General features: G+C 38.6%; 1 protein-coding gene across 5 annotated transcripts in view; it reads right to left on the bottom strand.

The window, feature by feature from the left end:
- LOC122556114 (probable cationic amino acid transporter) overlaps positions 1-18,416 on the bottom strand; it is a 79,515-nt gene that overhangs the window by 57,751 nt on the left and 3,348 nt on the right. For 4 of the 5 annotated variants that reach the window (XR_006313467.1, XM_043702576.1, XM_043702573.1 and 1 more), the window contains exon 2: positions 3,456-3,960. Coding sequence is in view for 4 of the 5 variants with exons in the window: in XM_043702576.1 (XP_043558511.1) it covers positions 3,456-3,759 (304 nt within the window). In the remaining variant the exon portion in view is untranslated. Of the gene's footprint in view, positions 1-3,455; positions 3,961-18,365 lie in introns of all 5 variants that reach the window. The other variant, XM_043702574.1, reaches the window with a different exon arrangement.

Consider the following 18,416-nt stretch of genomic DNA (forward strand, 5'->3'; position numbering starts at 1 on the left):
AATTTGGATCAGGACCTAAAGAATAAGAAATCACAGTGCTGCAGGGAAAAGGCTTGGAAGTGGAATGAACACTGTTGGTCTTTAAAAGCAGAAAGCAAATTAAGATTATGTTGTTAGGTCAAGAATTGTAGATTGGGAGGAGGATCATGTTGAGAATACACTCCAGCATGGACCAGTTGGGACAAATGGCCTGTTTCTGTGCAATTTACTTGATGCAATTTGATGCAAGTTGGGTTACCATGAGGCATATATTTGTTAGAGGATTTTGGGCTCAGGCTTAAATGAAGGGATGTGTTATTCCACAGTTAGTACTTGTCATCTCTTTTCCTCTTATTCAGCACATTCCTCTATCTGAAGTTTTCATGAACAAGTCAAAGATTGCACTTCCAAAAGTTCTTGCCAGTGAGTTGCATTTCATTCTCGCATCCATTCATTATGTTGTTGAACCTAAACCATATGAAGAGAAAGCAGTGCAGCTCAACCTTATCCAAATCCTCAATTTAGAGTAGGAGTAAGCTACATAACAGAACATAACAAATCTTACCTGCAGCTTTGTTTGTATTAGTTTAGAAATAGATAGTGCAACAATCTTATATTTGCGACCTCTGTATATCAACTATCCTAATATTGGAAATAGCAAGCATCTTCAACAAAGTATCCTGAGTCACTTCAAAGGAGGAAGAGATACTAAGAATAGGTGTGGAAAGCTTGGTCAAAGAAATGGTTATAAACAGCATCTTAAAGTACAGGAGAGAAGTGGAGATGTTTGGGAAGGGAATTTCAGCACTTCGGGCAAATGCAGCTCTGTGATTGACAGGAGCTACTGTTGGCGAAAAAGGAGTCATAGACTAGGCAAGGGAGTCCTTTTGGTTGATTGTACAATTCTTCACATGCAGACATATCATTCAGTAACAGATCTAACAGAAAATGGAAGCTTAAATGAATCTTTCTTGTCTGTGACTCTAAGCACTGAATCTTATCAACAAAGTGAATGCCTGGACAGAATTGTGTGGAAGCATCAAGAGGTTGGGTCTCACTGGTCCATGTTGCCCCTCTTTTGGGAAAGCTCACCAAACCACATATCAATCAGGCAGTGGTGAGGCCACAGAGAGGTCTTCCCCTGGCATCAAGACTGTGGGGAAGGTGTTGGGGATGGAGGCAGGGAAGATTGCCGACGAAGAGTTGCTGGTGAATCAGAAACAGGCATTCCTTGTGCAGAGGTGGCTGTGGCTCCTGTCAGAATGACAGGCACCAGTTAATACCACACTGAGTTCGTACCTGTGGCAGTGAGTTGAAGCCCATAAGTGGCCACTGATTGGTCTCTTAAGGGCTTCAATTCGTGGTGTTGAAGAAAGGATGAGTATAGGCCCTCCTGTTCGGAACTTAATTCTGGCAGAGATGGTATTGGAGTGTGGTTCAGGTATGCTACTGTCCTGTCTAACTATATTCTCTTTCCACTACCAGCAAGGATGTTAAATCTAATGTTTCTGCAAGTAGCAGGGCCAATTTTACATATCAAAGAAAAGCAAGAGCCACAAAGGAATCAAGCATTTTAGGATGTGGAACAGATGACTCATATCAATAATTCAAGAGGAGACTGGATATTTTACAAGCACATTAATTAGACAGGGTGAGCAATGACAGATTACCTTAATCCCCAGATACACTACACAATGGTAAAGTGTTTAGTGTTAAGTTCTGAATAGAACTTTCTCTTGGAATGAAATATTTTTCTCTTTCAATCTAAACTAAAAGAATTGAAAAAACGTTGGTGAGGAGGGCAAGTGTATTGCTAAGTCGCTGCACCCTCCGCAGTCAGACAAGATGCATTTTGTTAGAGTGTGGAGGAATTGGGAGTTAGGAAGGTTACGTAAGAGTGCTCCCAACATCGGGATAGGCCTGGTTAGATTTCTCATCTCCCAATTCTGCCACAAATGTTGCCATAGTCTAGTTTAAACAGATTCCTATAAGATTCCACCTCTTGTATTTATGGAGCACCATTGATATCATCAAACGTCTCCAAGGACCTTGACAGGCTCATTCTCAAATTGACATTGACAGTCCCTGATGTGATTATAAAAGCCTGGTAGGCTATGAGCAAGGGTTTTAAATATGTTCATGAGGTTTGACAAAAAACAGAATTGTCACTGCCCAGAAATAAAGTCTGAGCCTTCAGTTTCACATGCAGCACCCCTATACCCTGTGAGATTTTGCTGAAAAGACAGGGTGTACAAGTTTAGCTTGTATTCCCTTTAAGTATGATCTGATCAAGGCATTTAACATGAATAAAGGAATTTGATAGAATAGCTTAAGTAAAACTTTGGAGATTCTAGAACTAGAGGACCTAACCTTAAAAATAGATGAAATTATTTGGAGGTGAAAATGAAACACATTCACATGAAAAGTATTGACGTATGAAACTTATTCCTTCAACAGTCTATTGATGCTAGGGATTGACTAAAACTTTGAACACTAAGAACGATAAGTCTTTGTGAGATAATGACATTCAGGGATTTGGAGTGAATTTAGTTAATTCAGTGTTAATATGTTTGAACATTTGATCAGGTCAGAGGGGTCAGTATCTACGCTCCTGTATACAGTATTCCTTTATACTGGCCCCAGCCCAAATCAAACATCACAACCTATTAAAGGATCAAGAACCAGGGGATAAAGATTTAAAGCGATTTGTAAAAACAGCACATGCAAGGTGAGGAAAATAATAACGTTTTCACACAGTGAGTAGTGAGGATATAGAATGCATTGCTTGGAAGTGTGGTAGAGGCAGCATCAGTTGAGGCATTCAAGATATCATTGGATAATTATTTGGGTGGGAAAAAAGGAGATGGCCAATAAATAATGGTGTTCATTTGGTACAGAGTTGGTACAGATATAATAGGCCAAATGGTCTCCTTCTCTAGCATAATACTTCTGTGATAAATCTCAAGTTTGAAAAAAAAAAACAAATTTCCTGGGAGGCAGGTATCAGTGTTTGTTGCCGACTCCCAATTATTCTTGAACTGAGTGGCTTCCTAGAACATTTTTGAAGGTAGTTAAGTTTAACTACATTGTTATGGGTTTGTAGTCACCATTAGTCAGATCAGGCAAGGGTAGCAGATTTCTTTCTCTGAAGGACATCAATAAGCCAGATGGGTTTTTATGACAATCAATGATCGTTTTGCAAGCACCATTACTGAAACTCGTTTTCAAATACATACTTTATTAATTGAATTAAAGTTCCACCAATTACTTAAGCAGGATTTGTTTCCTGATCCCATACTGTTAGTTTAGTCCTCTGGATTACACACCCACTGATCTGTAATCTAAAGACATTACTAAACCATGCTACCATCCCCTCCACATTATTAGTCTATAGGATTCAGTCTGACACCAGTTAAAGGAACCACCACTTGACTCTCAGGACAAAGACAAAAATATTTAGTAATTTGCCCAGTTACCTGATAAGATGGAGGCCACTGCTGCGATGATAAAAGACACAATGACACCAGGTCCTGCCATCTCCTTGGCTACCAGTCCAGATACGACATACATGCCAGTCCCCACACAGCTGCCAACTCCAAGAGACACTAGGTCAACTGTGGTGAGTACCTGGGCCAGTCTGGAGTGACCTGTTCCTTGCTGGTTGGAATCATCAAGCATAGATTCCACAGGCTTAGTGCGAAGAATCCGTGAGTGTAACGCCATCCAAGTAGCACCCCAATGAACCCGTCGAGGGTCCAGGTATGAGAGGAATCCACTCATAGCTGCGAAGCAGGTGGCAGGGGTGTGAATTAGGGAATGTTCTTCAGCTGATATAAAGGTTCTCAATTGAATGTGGAGTACTTCAGCGGAGAATCCAAATTCCAGCGCGAGGGAAACCAGCCATTCACATGAAGACCATCTGAGCCTTTAAGAACATGACTGAAGTCCAAATGAATGCTGCCTACTGGAAACCCGTTGAACCTGGAAAATAATATGTTGAGGACAGAATTCTTCAGAAAGTTTTCAAAGGACAGTGTTCAAAAAATGAAGGGAGCTTTCTTATTCAACAACTAGCATATATATGAGGTTTATGGGGGTCAGGTTTACATTTGGGCAACAGCAACATAGGAACAGAAGTAGGCCAATCAGCCCCTTCAGTCTGTTCCACCATTCAATGAAATCAAGGCTGATATGTGGCCTAACTCCATTCACCTGTCTTTGGACCTTATCCCTTCACTTAACAAACAATATATCTATCTCAGATTTAAAATTAGCAACAGATCCAACCATTTGTGGAAGGGTGCTCCAAACATCTAACACCCTTAGTGTGTAGAAATATCAGAATAGCCTAGCCATAATTCTCAGTCAAAGCACCCCTCGTTCTAAAATCCATAATCAGTGGAAAGAGTTAATTTTAATTTTTTCCTGTTAATATCTTGAAGACTTTGATCAGATCACCCCTTAAACTTTGAAATTCTAGAGAAAACAAGCTTAATTTGCGTAATCACTTCTCATTAGTTAACCCCTGAAATCTATGTATCGTTCTTGTAAACCTACTGAAGAAAGTCACTGGACCTGAAACATTCACTTTTAGCAAGTTTTGAGAAGATTTGCAGCTTAGGTTAAGGTTTTGGATGTAGGTTTGCTTGCTGAGCTGAAAGGTTCATTTCCAGACAGTTTGTTACCTTTAATGGACCTCATGTAAAACAATGCTGAAAATTCCTGCTTTCTATTTATATGTTTGGATTTCTTTGAGTTGGTGACATCATTTCCTGTGGTGATGTTACTTCCTGTTCCTTTTCTCAGGGGAAGGTAGATGGGGGTCTAACTTGATGTGTTTGTTGATAGAGTTCTGGTTGGAATGCCATGCTTCCAGGAATTCTTGTGCATGTCCTTGTTTGGCTTGTACTAGGATGGATGTATTGTCCCAGTCAAAGAGAGAGTCACCAACTAGCCACAAAAAGACATGACCCTCTCTCACTGGTATCCTCACATTCAGATGAGGAAGGACATCACTTTGACTGGGACAATACATTCATGCTAGGACAAGCCAAACAAAGACACAAGAATTCCTAGAAGCATGGCATTCCAACCGGAACTCTATCAACAAACACATCAAGTTAGACCCCCATCTATCACCCCCTGAGAAAAGGAACAAGGAGTGACTTCACCACAGGAAATGACATCACCAACCCAAAGAAATCCAAACATATAAATAGAAAGCAGGAATTTTCAGCATTCTTCACATGAGGTTCATTGAAGATGTTATCTTGTAAGGTAACAAAACGTCTGGAAATGAACCTTTCAGCTCAGCGAGCAAACCTACATCCAAAACATTCACCCTGCATTCTCTGCACATACACTGCAAGTTCTGCTGGGTTTGTTCAGCAATTTCCATTTTTGTTTTGTTTTTATATTCTTCCTAATGTCTGGTACACAGATCTGCTCACAGTGCCCAAGTGACACCTAACCCGGGTTTGTTTTAAATAACTTCTGCATCCTTGTACTCTAGTCCTCTAGCTATAAAGGCCAGCATTCCATTTGCTTTCTTGATTATTTTCTGCATCTGTTCATGGCATTTTAACGATTTATGCACATGAACCTCAAGTCTCTTTGGACAAGCACTGCAATTAATTTCATACTGTCTAGAAAATACCCTGATCTATTCTTTTTTAGTGTACAATGGATAATCTCACATTTACCTATATTTAATTCCATCTGCCGCAGTTTTGTCCATTCACCTAGTCTATCAGTACCCCTTTGTAATTTTACGTGATCATCTACACGGTCTATAATACTGCCTAACTTTGTGTCCAAGTTATAAATCACACAACACCATGTTATAGTCCAACGGGTTTATTTGGAAGCACTAGCTTTTGGAGCACTGATCCTTCAACAGGACTATAACCTGGTGTTGTGTGATTTTTAACTTTGTCCACCCTAGTCCAACACTGACTCTTCCACACCATAACTTTGTGTCATCAGCGAATTTGGATATATGACTTCTTATGTTACTATCCAACTCATTAATAAAGAAAGTGAATAAACACTACTGGTCATATCCTGTCGATCTGAGTATCTACCAATTATCCCTATTTCCTGTCACATATCATTCAACCAATTTCTCAGTCAGTAATTTGCCCTCAATTCTGTGGGGTCTTATCTTACTTAGCAGTCTCTTCTACTGGGCTTTATCAAATGCCTTCTGGAAGTCCACAAACAACATCCTTAGATATTCCCCTGTCCACTACTTTAGCCACATCTTCAAAACATTCAATGACATTTGTCAGGCATGAACTTCTTGTCATGAATCCAAGCTGGCTTTTTCTGATTAACTGAAAATCTTCAACATGTTCAGTTACCTCATCCTTGATTATAAACTCCAAAAATTTCCCAACCACAGATGTTAGACTAACTTTTTTTTTAATTCCCTGGTTTTCCATTTCACCCTTCTTAACAAGTGCAGTTTTCCAATCCAGAGGGATAGCTCCTGCATCTAGGGAACTCTGAAAGATTATATATAGGGCATTTACAGTGTGTTCTTCTAACCCATTGGATGGAAACTGTCATGTCCTGTGAATTTGTCACTCTTTAACTCCATCAATTTTCTCATTACTGAAGGTTTACTTATGTTAATTTTATTCAGTCCATGTCCCACTCGACTATTAAATTTCTTGGGATTTCGAGCAAGCTTTCCTCCTTTTCGCTCATAAATAGATGAAAAGCAATTATTCAGCCTGTCTGCCATTTCCCCACATTGTCATTTACATTATCCCATGTTCAGTCTTTAGTGGGCCAACATTGCTCCTTACCCCCACTTTCCCTTTGTGTAACTATAAACTTTGTTCTGATGAATTTTGATGTTCCTGGCAATTTCCTTTCATAATCCCTCATAGCAGCTCTTAAATAATGCTTTGAGACCCTTTGCTGGCCTTTATATCTTTACCATTAACAGGATCTGTGCTGTGTATTTAGCATTTTGTAAGTCCTTTATTTTAATTTTATGCTGTTCCTTATTTCTTTAGTTGTCGATGGGTTTTTTTTTCTGTGAAGTGGAGCTTTTCCCTCTCAGGGTTATAAATCAGCTTTGCATTGTGTTGAGAAAGATTTAAAAGGCTCCAAAGGACATATGTTTTCATGCAGTGGGTGGTGCCTGTAAGGAATGAGCTGCCAGAGGAAGTGGTGGAGGTTGGTACAATTACAAAGTTAAAAGGCATCTGGATGGGTATATGAATAGGAAGGAATAAGTGAGATATGGGCCAAATGCTGGCAAATGGGACAAGATTAATTTAGGATATCTGGGAAGCATGGACAAGTTGGACTGAAGGGTGCAACTATGACTCAAATGTTTCTTTGGACCTGCTCCACTGTTCTTCAGTTGTTTCACATATTCATAGATTTTCCCAATTTGCTGTGGACAGTCTCTGTTTCATTTTATTAAAGTTGTCCTAAAGTTATCTAAATCTAAAACTCTAGGAATCAATTCATGCTTTTCACTTTCAAATGTTACACTTACTAAAACCAATATTGCTTGTCTCTTGTCAAGTTGTTGATGTAGGAAACTATCCGGGACATGTTCCAGGCTATGTAACAATTGTTAAATTCATTGAATCAGAATTGCACAGCGCAGGGAAGGTCATTTGACCCATTGTATGTCTGCCACTGTTTCAAAAAAGCTAGTCAATTGTCCTATACCATTCAGTTGTCTCACAATTCTGCAGTCTTTATCTTTTCAAGTTTTTTTATTGAATTGTGTTTTGAAACTCACTGTTGGATTTGCTTCCACTGCATTTTCAGTGAGCACCATCCAGATCACAACAACTCACTGAATAAAAAGCTTCCTGCTCATCTACCTGTTGCTTCTTTTTCCAATTAACTCAAATCTGTGCCTTCTGGCTTTCAATCGTCCTGCCACTGGAAAATAGTTTTTCCCTGTCAACTTTACCAGAACCATTCATGATTTTGAACCATATTTTAATGTTATTTGGTCTAGCAATAATCCCAGCTTCTTCAGTTTTTCCACGGAATTGAAGTTCACACCTTTGTATGATCTTAGGAAATCTCCTCTGCACCCTGTCCAAGATCTTTCTGAAGTATAATGAAAAGAAATGAACACAGGACTCCAGGCTATGCCTAACCAGTGTTTTATACACATTTATTATTACATCTTTGCTTCTGTCTCTGCTTCTAAAACTAAGGGACTTGGATATTTAACAACCTTTTTAACTTGCCCTGCTACCTTCAAAAATACATGGCGATAAACCTCCAAGTCTCTGTGTTCCCATGCCCCCTTTAAATTTGCACCATTTAGTTTGCTTTGTTTGGTTTAATTCATTCTTCCTGTTATGGTATATTTAATTAGTGTCAGGGCTAAAGTGAACAAAGTTTTAACTAAGAGTTCTGCTGCTGATCATTTAGCTTATATGTTATTGATTTAGGTGAGAATGGGTTTAACGGTGTGTACACTTGAAAAAATGATATAATTTGTTGAAGGATTCCAATTTGCACTCATCAGGACAATTCACAAGAATAGTAAAGCAACAGCCACAATTTATTCATCAAGGCAATGAGAGTCAATCTGCCCAATTTAAATTTAAGCAAAGCAGGGAATTAACTGTGAACCATCACGTAACTGGTGTACTCTCCAAGGCCATACCTCTGCTCATCAGGGTCCATGTGCCAACCATTAGCATGCTCTATGTTTCCGTTATAACATTGTTGATTTCCAGTGTATTAGTGTTTTTGCGAATTGGCCTGATGGGTACAAGATGGAAATCTTCAACAAAATGTATCTTTTTTCGGCAATACTAAAGTTCTGATCAAGCAATTGATTATTCCACTCTTTTGTTTGTCCAACTATCTTCTCTCTCTTTGTGCTGTATCTTCACCTATTGTTTACTCCTTACTCCCACACCCACCATATCTTCTGCATAAAAACAACTTTTTCTGAGCTACCATCAGTTCTGAGAGAGGGTCACTGATCTTGAAGCATTAACTTGATTTCTCTCCACAGATGTTGCCAGACCTGCTGTGCCTTTTCAGCAATTTCTGTGTTGTTTTGATATCCAGAATCTGCAATTCTTTTGGTTTTTATGATTATTCAAACACTCTCTAAATTAAGATGGTCAATTTTGTTTGAATTGTATTCTATGAGGTTTTATCACATGGCTTTTCAAACCCAACTGGCCTATCAAACATTCTTCCCAATGATCACTCAACAAGTTAATTATTTTGGAAGCTCATCTGTAACAGTAACTACAATTCCTATCATTTTCCATCCTGCAAACATCCCATGCCCACCCATTCTGAATGCAACGCATTTACAGAGGTCATCACTGACAATGTTGAGAGAGCAGGAAAGAACTCCAGAGAGGGAATTGTAAGCAAGCGTTCATTCTGTCATTGCAAAAAAGAAAAGCAGGTACTAATTTAAAGTGTATTAAAAATGAAATATAGTGCCAGAATGGTATTAATCAGAATACATGGAACTTATACATCCCTAGGGTGTATGCTGTGTGAGGAAACATAGATCATCTCATGGACTTGACCTACTTAACAAAACTCTAACATGGAAAGAGTTAGATCAGCAGTGAGCTGCAATGTCAATAGTCTTCTGAGGCAAAGCGTATGTAATATGACACAGGTTAAAATAGAGTCCTGCTATCATTTCAAACCTTGCTCTTGGGTTACATTAACAGCACTGAGCTGGGTAATGATTAAAAAAAAAACTGCAGCTCATCCATAATGCAAAAGTTTTTCATAGATGAAAGGAGAAAACATTGGAAGAGAACTAATGTGGACATGTCACCTTAGATGACGTGATGCCACAAAGCTGGAGTGATACAGGAATGAGCTGAAGTCCAATGGAAGCTCGATCTGAATTGATGTGTTTGATAGCTGGACAATGATTCCTCCTTCATCAATAAGGATTTGTAAAACAGATTCAAATACCAACACAGCTCAGAACTCACGATCACAAAATTACTACTGGAGAAGAAATTTATTCAACCTATTTTGAATTGTCTATCTATGAGTGCCATATAATCTCTTTATAGAATACAATTTTTCTTTTGTTTCTTTGAAGAATTAAAAAAAAGGAAGGTCTTACTTAAATTATAAAGGTTGACCACACAAATTGACTTGCACACAGACTCCGGAACCTCTTCATAACCTGAGGACTACCTGTGATAATACCTCTGAACAGATTGTTTAAAAAAACTAAATGTGGGACTAATTGTAATATTTCCAAATTTGCAGATGATGCAAAGCTTTATCATTGAAACATTTTAGGTGTAAAAAACTTGCTTTGATTGTAGCGACTAATTGACACTCAGCTGGACCACAATCTTCTGATACAGAAGCGAATATTCTTCCCGCCAACCTCCATCTGACACCTGTATTGGTATTTCAGACACAGGACATAAGGAGGAGAAATGGGTTTAAGTGTTTAGTGTTCACTAATAATACTCATTTAACTAGGTGGCTGGTCCTGAAAAAGGGTTACACCCGAAACGTCGCTGACTGGCTTGCTGTGTTCTTCCAGCCTCCTGTCTGTCGATTGTGGCTGGTTTGTGATGCAGAGTAATACCAACTGCATGTGTTCAGTTCTTGCACAACTGAGGTTACCATAAAGGATTCTCTATCTTACCCTCACCCCTCGCTTGATGCATGGTGACCCTCAGATAAAAACCACCAGCAGCCATCTCTCTTTCACTAATGAGAAAGCAAGACTATGGTCTGGTCGGATTATGGCGACTTTATCTTTACTTTAAGCAGGGTCACACTCCAGGAATGTGGGAAAATTTACACCCTCAATTAAAACAAACCACAGCTTCATAATATTGAGTTTAACTGTAATGGTATACAGTCAATCACATGCACAATCCAAAAGAGTCTGGTGATTCTGACCAGTTTGAAGTAGGCCTCACAAGCAACAAACAGAGTATTGACATGGAGACTGACTGCTTCACGTAACTAAAAGCAAAAAATGCTGGAGATCACACCTTGTCGGGCAGCATCTATGCAAAGAAAGCAAGCTAATGTTTCAATTTAGATAACTCATTTAGACTCAAAACATTTGCTTGCTTTCTCTCCATGAATGCTGCCTGACCCGATGTGACCTCCAGCATTTTTTTTACTTTTAGATTAGAATCCAGCATCTGCTGTAATTTGCTCTTGCTTCACATAACTGGTGGATGTTTCAATCTGTGTAGGTTGAAAATTGTTAATGGCAAAGGGGTTTTCCATTTCTAGACTATGGGCATTAGAGTTGGCGGAGATTTTTAGGTATAACATTGAGAATTTCCAGTGATGAAGTTGAAATAGAAATGATGTTATTTCTGTGGTATTTTAAAGAAGTGAAATTGAGAGAGCTTAAAGTAAACAGGCGACGTTTCAACAGAGCAAGATGATCTGTATTTACTGTTACTGTTATGAAATTGAAGGCATGTACTGGACCTTTAAGAGAGAGTGAATGCTATTTTGCACTGACAGCTTACAAGCACCTGTCATATGACTAGCTAGCAATTTCAGAGTGTACTGGAAAATTGAAAATATGTAACATTTGGCTGTGAGATAGATACCTCAGTTGATTGGTTAAATTCAAATTGTTGTCAAAATAGCAATCAGTTTAAATTATCCCCTCAGGCAAAACTGAATAGATGAGGAAGCCTGACCCAAAAGAATAGCAAATATAAGAGATATGAGAAAAGCTAGTAGCAATAAAGGGCCTTATGTGTTTTTAATTTTCTTACACAGGGATCATGGCCCAAAAAAGACTCAGCATCAGCACAAAGCCAAAGGTATATTGGGAATTCGATTGTCAGAAACAATTAATTAAATATAATCATATGAGACAATATTGGATCTGAGAATTCTCCTCCTAACAGCAGGCATGTTTGACAACTCACAGTCTGCACTCTGGGTCTTAAAAAACTTTTTCACACTTATGTGACTCCATTCAGAACTGTTTCAGAGAAATAAAGACTAAAGGGCTCACATCCTAACTCCCCAGAGTCACAAGGGTTAGGAATGGTTTAAGTTAATTACGAAGAGCCAACACAGTTTTGTAAAGACCAGATCATGCTTGATTAATCTATTTGAATTATTTGACGAAGTAACAATGGAGGCTGGTGAAAGGAATGCAATGGATTTTGACTATATGATTTTTAAGAAAATATCTAATAAATTGCTGCACAAAAAATCTGGTTAAAAAAATGGAGAGTCAGTTTCAGTTGGAAAATAAAAGTTACCTTAACTGCAGAATACAGTAGGTTGAGATAGATGGTTGTTTTCAGACTGGAGGTTGGTTGATTAGCCCAGAATCAGTGCTAGAGCAACTTCTTTTTTAAAAGATATATATAAATGCCTTGATATGAAACAGATGATAAATCTATCAAATTTGGATGTAGCAAACAGTGAAGATAGTACCACCACTTGACTCCAAAAAAGCATGGCTAGATGAGCAGCATGAGCAGACAAGTGACAGATACACTGAAGTGTGGGTGTCATCCATTTTGGCAGAAGGAATCGGAAGGGGTAGTATAGGTTTAGTGGCCCGTACTAAAGAATGTAGGGATAGAGATTCTTGCAATCATGTATACAGATCTTTGAAGGTGGCAGGACATACACGAGAACATATGAGTTAGGGTTGCAGTGGGTGTTTGTGAGTGAGAGAAGATGTTGCAGCCAATAGTGAAAATGGTAGAACATGAGCCTTAGTGGGAGGGAAGCACAGTAGCAGCGACAAAGTGTGTGTAAGATATCAGAGAAAATGTGGTGCTTGCGCTAGTGCAGTGAAGAAGAACATTGACTATTTTCTGTAGAGCTGGGAATTCCTCCAGACCACAGAGAATATTATAACCAAGGTGGCAACACTGGACCAAGCTGGCACTGTCCGGTGTTATAGACTGCACTGCCATTCCTGAAGAAAGAGAAAATCCCACACCTGCACTACTCTGTCCAGCAGGACCTCCACTTCCTTGTACACAAAGCAAGGTGCCAATTTCCAACTGTCTGCCATATCCGGGGCAAGTTTCAGAAACCATGCAGAGCAATTCCAGACTGTGCTTGTCAAGGTATAGGATAGGTATTTAAAGATGGCATGGGTGCAAGGGATGCCAATAAATTTTGAGATATCCACTCAAAAGAGAGTTGTTCTAGGAACGGCACATGTTAACGTAGGTTTAGAATCAGACATGAGTGCTGCCTTAGTGCATGATGGTTGGTTAACAAGACACATTTTGTAAGATACAGTGAGAAAACTTGCGACGCCTCACAGCAGAAATCCCTCCAAAAATGTTTGATGCCTTTTGGATTTCATCAATAAAAGATTCAGTCTTCTGTTAGCTCTGCCTTTTGAAGAAGGTAATTCTAAAGAATTAAGGCTCTTCGAGAGAAAGAATTTCATCTCATTTCTGTCTTAAATGGGCCACTGCTTACTTTAGCGGGACATAATGACAGGGTAAAAACTAAATAATATGTAATTTTGTATCCATCAATAGTGATATTGAGTACAAAAAGTTATACTTAACCTTTATAAAGTTCTACTTAGGCTATAATACATCCAGTTCTGGTGATCACATTTTAGGAAGGATCTGACTAATCTGTGCAGCAAACCACCCCAAGGCCAACCTATCTTTATCAAATGCAGTCTCCAGAATTGAAAGTAATAACTCCAAATAAGGTGTGCCCAATGTTCTGCACAACTGAACCAACATTACTTCATGGTTATATTTCAGATTGATACTATCATTCCATTGAGCTTTATATCCATAAAAGCATAGTAACTTCACTGTCAAAAGATTCTTCTAAAGTGGCACCTGACACAAACCCATCACAAAATTATGTCCCACTCTCTGGGCTCAGATCATATTTGGAACACTGCCAAAGAGACATTTTTAGGATGAACAAAGATCTGGAGAAGTTGGCAGAAAGGGACCTGATCTGATCGGGGAGGGTACATTTGCTATTTAAAAGGAAAGAATGAGAGAATGGAATGAAGCAGGCTGGAAACATTCAATAGTGCATTTTCATTAAAATTGAAAATCCAAGCACTTTAACTAAATCAACAACATTTTTCCTTTGTAAAGTACTCTTAAAAATCAATACACAGGTGTGAGAATACAGAAGGCGAGAGGGGGCTGACTGTTGTCAGTGACTAATAAGCAATTTATAAGCAATAAGCAAATGGTCTGACTAAGTAAATTGCTCATAAATTATTCTATTGACAAAGTGGTGAATTTATTTCAATTTATTGAGTGGGTGTAACAACTAACAGGAATGCGTGAGCAATAGTTCAAAGCCCAGCAAACCTACAATAACAAGAGCCATGTACTGCAGAAGCTGGAGGTCTGAAATAAAAACAAAGTACTTTAAAATTCAGCAGGTCTGGCAGCATCTGTGGCATCAATATATCATTTCTTTGGAACGGAAGGGGGCTAGGAGAAACGTGATGGATTATACTATCGAAAAAATAGAGGAAGAATAGACAAGGGAAGATGGAGGAGTTAGAGATCACAGATGTCACAGAACAAATGTTGAAGGGCATGGCAATGGTTTCTGTGTATTAACCTGTATTCTGTGTATTCTGTGTATTAATCGATACATAGTCGATATTAAGAGCAGATATGAGTCAGATTTGCAGAAAGCAAAACCTTGCAAACAATACACAGGAAAAGGGATGTATAATCAAAATGGAGCTAGATTTCAGAGTTGTTGATCTGAATCCTGAGTCCTGAAGGGTATAAGTTGTCTAAGCAGGGGAGCAGTGCTGTTCCTCCAATTTGTGTTGGACTTCAAAAGGAACGCTGCAGCAATCTTACAACTGAATAGTCAGTACGAGAGTCAGAAGGTGTGTTGAAATATCATATGCATTGAGTGGAAGTGCCTTGTTTCGCAAAATGGTAATATAGTCTGCATTCGGCCACCTCAAAATAAAGGAGATCCTACAGTTCAGAAGACCCAGTAAACCCACAGTTGGTCTTAATTGACAAGACTTATAAACACACTGCTGAAGTGAGATAAACAGGAGGAGATTTGAGGATATATTTGTCCGGCTTCTTGGCAATCAGGTAAGTTGGGAAATCAGCATTCCAGAAGGTGTGGAATAGAGGTGTTAGGGAGGAAATGGTGCGGGAGGCGAAGAGAGAGACCAGGACAGGTAAAGTTGAAGTCTAAACTTCCAGTGTGCATCCATGAAAGGCTTCTGCCGATTCTCCTACCTCCATGAAGGATAGCAGGATGCTTACTTTTAATATAAATTCAAAACACTAGAGATGCTGGAAATCTGAAATATAAACAGAATATGCCTAAATACTCAGCAGATCTGGCAGTAGATAAGTATTTTCAACACTGAAGGATGTAACAACAACAATGACAAAGATATCATGGAACAAAAGATAAAGGAAATGGTAATAGCTGTAGCAATGAGGTATTTGTCCAGATTAAATTCTAGTTTTCATGTTTTGCTTTCAGCCAGAGATATTCATTCTTTAGCTATTCACACTCAGTCTGGACACAAGCTTTGCTCTTTACTATAACTATCACTACTCCCTTTGCCTTTTAAACTCTGACATTTTCATCATTTAATCTTTTCTGCTGTCTATATCCCTGGCTTTCCCCTTCATCTTTCTTCCTTCTTCTTTCAACATCAAAAGCCCACTCACATTTCTATCTTTAGTTCTGGAGGAGTCATAGCAGAGTCAAAATGTTAACTCTGTTTCTATCTCCACAAATGCTGCCAGATCTGCTGAATATTTCCAGCACTTTCCATTTTTACTTATCTTTAATAGATTCCCCTGCTTCCCACCTGCTTCAATAAAGTGACAAAGCACAGATTAAAATCACTCAGCCTAACATGCCCTGAACTGGCCCTATCCAATTTGGTCTTACTCTCCCTGTTCTTTTGCCTTCCAGCATTTATCCTAACCCTTTAGTAAATTTTTATAGAACCTGCTTCATCCAATCTTTCCAGCGGTAAATTCTACGCCATCATAATTCATGAGTGAAAAATTCTCCAAATCATTCCTCTTTGTGTTTTTGCTAATTAGCTGTTCATTAAATAAATGGCCTGTCAAAGACACTAAAAGATCCTTCTTTATTCCTTTATCAAATCCCTTCCTAATTTTGAGCACAGTAATTAAATGGGCACTTAACTCTGCTCTAATGGAAATAATCCACTTATTTGGTCTCTCCCGGTAACTGCTCAATTTTCCTTACAATCCTCCTTGGTTTTTTGTGGCCTTCTTATTTCACTGTATATTATGTTCATGATTGCTGTGTGACCATATACATGCACATCTTAGGGGAAAGACTGTTGCCACTCTTTGGAGTTACCATTCCAGTAGATCCTTTCAACATAGTCTGCCAGGAGTACTATTCCTTAGGTACTGTTTACTTCTGCTGTCTTTACAGGCATTTGACCCTTGGTGGCTGTCTGGGAATAGTTGGGGAAGACTTTCAACTTGCCTTCTCGCTATGTAACTGACATTGTCAATTAGCTGTCCTTTGCCAGCTGGAAATGAAAGCTGGCTATTTTCCATAAATGGTAGCTGATCCAAGCCAGAAAGTTAAAATCTGCCCCAGTAAAAAAGAAAATGGCAGAGAATTCAGTTTTTGCTTTTTCCAAGGATAAATATAACAACAATGCTTTAATGAAAGCACTTCATCTACGAAATCAACAGCTATATTAATCCCTCAAAAGACATATTTCTGGCTCAATCCCCATGACTAATTTAAAGTGGAAGACAGCAATCACTTTAATTACATTCAGTTCCTTTCTAAAATGGCAATTGCTGTTGACTTGAAATTACCAACATAGTTTTCAGAACCATTTGTAAACACTGAATATTATTGCTTCTGAAGTAATAAAGAGATACTTCAGTTGAGCTTGGAGACCAGTGGCAACTGCAAATTGGACATTGAACCACCTTCCCCACAGCCCTTTGATTCAGTCTGGGCCATGAAAATTGCAGTTGGCCTTCCCTTATGGCGGCCAATTACCACTTAATCGTCAATTAAGGACCTCCCCTACCATAACTGATGCTATTGAACTGGAAAGAAACTGTTGTATGAGAAATGTAATACCTGAAAGGGTTAACTGACATCACTGGACAAGCTCCACTGCTCAGGTTCGAAAGAACTGTTCCTGTAAGGAATGAGTTCTGAATTTGTTCTGCACAAGTTGTATTACACATACAAACTATCGGCTCAGTGATTGTTTTTATGAGTTAACAGCATGTAGCTATGCACTTACTCTTAAGTTGAGCCTCGTGTCTTACAAGAGACAACCGTGTATCTAAGATGTGATGGAACTGGCTATTCAGTAAAATGTAACAATTCTCTTCTATTAGAATCAAGACCATGCCTATACTCTGTGGCCATGCTTCTGCACTTGGTATCAGTAGCATGATTAATTTCAATAGGGAAGATTGGTGGCAGTGAATTTATCCATAACACCTCCCTCTTTTTTAATAAAGTCTCTGCATTCACACATTAATAACTCATCAAATACAGTACAGTAACTTTAATTCAGATATTTATTCCTATTTAACCTCTTCAGAGATGTAATTATGCACCTCTGGTGGGGTTTGAACTCAGGTCTCCTGGCTCAGGGAAAGGGACTCCACCATTGCACCACAACAGCCCTTAGAAATCTGTCTAAAAAATAATAGACTAATACTTTTAACAATGTGACAACTGCCAATCAATTTTTGCTCAGAAGTGAACAAGTATAGGAGTGAATTAGCTTCCCTGGAAATGTGTAATAACATGTCTGAATAGTTTGATTAAAAATAGAAGTGAAATCTTACTGCCTCAAACTGTGAATTGTTGTAAGAGATTCAAAAAAAGTTAACATTCTGTCATAATTCTAACTTTGTTTCCCCTCTATTTCCCTAATTCAACTTAATGTAACTATCTTGCAGTGAGCATTTCTCAATGCTTAAAGTAAGTCAAATAACAACAGGAGATTAAAAACCCTTTATAAAGTGAATGGTTAGAGAATATACTGCCTAAGAGTTTAGTGGAGACAGGGTTAGCTGAGGCTTTCAAAAGGGAACAACATTATTATCTGAAGAGAAAGGAATTGCAGAAAAATCAGTGAAATGGGAATAGATTATGCTTTTTTAAAGCTGACACAAAGATGTACTAAATAACCTCATTCTATGCTGTAACTGTTCTATGATTAAATAGAAGTGCCATGTCTCCTATTACTCACTATGGTCTTAGATGACCTGTTGTCTTTCTGAATTTGCACCTGAACTAACTTTGTGGGCAAATGTTTGAAACTTTGCATGTGCAACTGTAAATCTAACAAAGGGTATCATGAGGTACCATGGTTCAGTAAAAACTGATCCAATGACATCTGTAAAATAATTTCAACTTACCTGTATGCAACAAATTGATCAAACTAGTTGAGGTTGAGCAATTGTCCGGTC

The sequence above is a fragment of the Chiloscyllium plagiosum genome, chromosome 13, assembly GCF_004010195.1.
Source record: "Chiloscyllium plagiosum isolate BGI_BamShark_2017 chromosome 13, ASM401019v2, whole genome shotgun sequence".
Taxonomy (NCBI): domain Eukaryota; kingdom Metazoa; phylum Chordata; class Chondrichthyes; order Orectolobiformes; family Hemiscylliidae; genus Chiloscyllium; species Chiloscyllium plagiosum.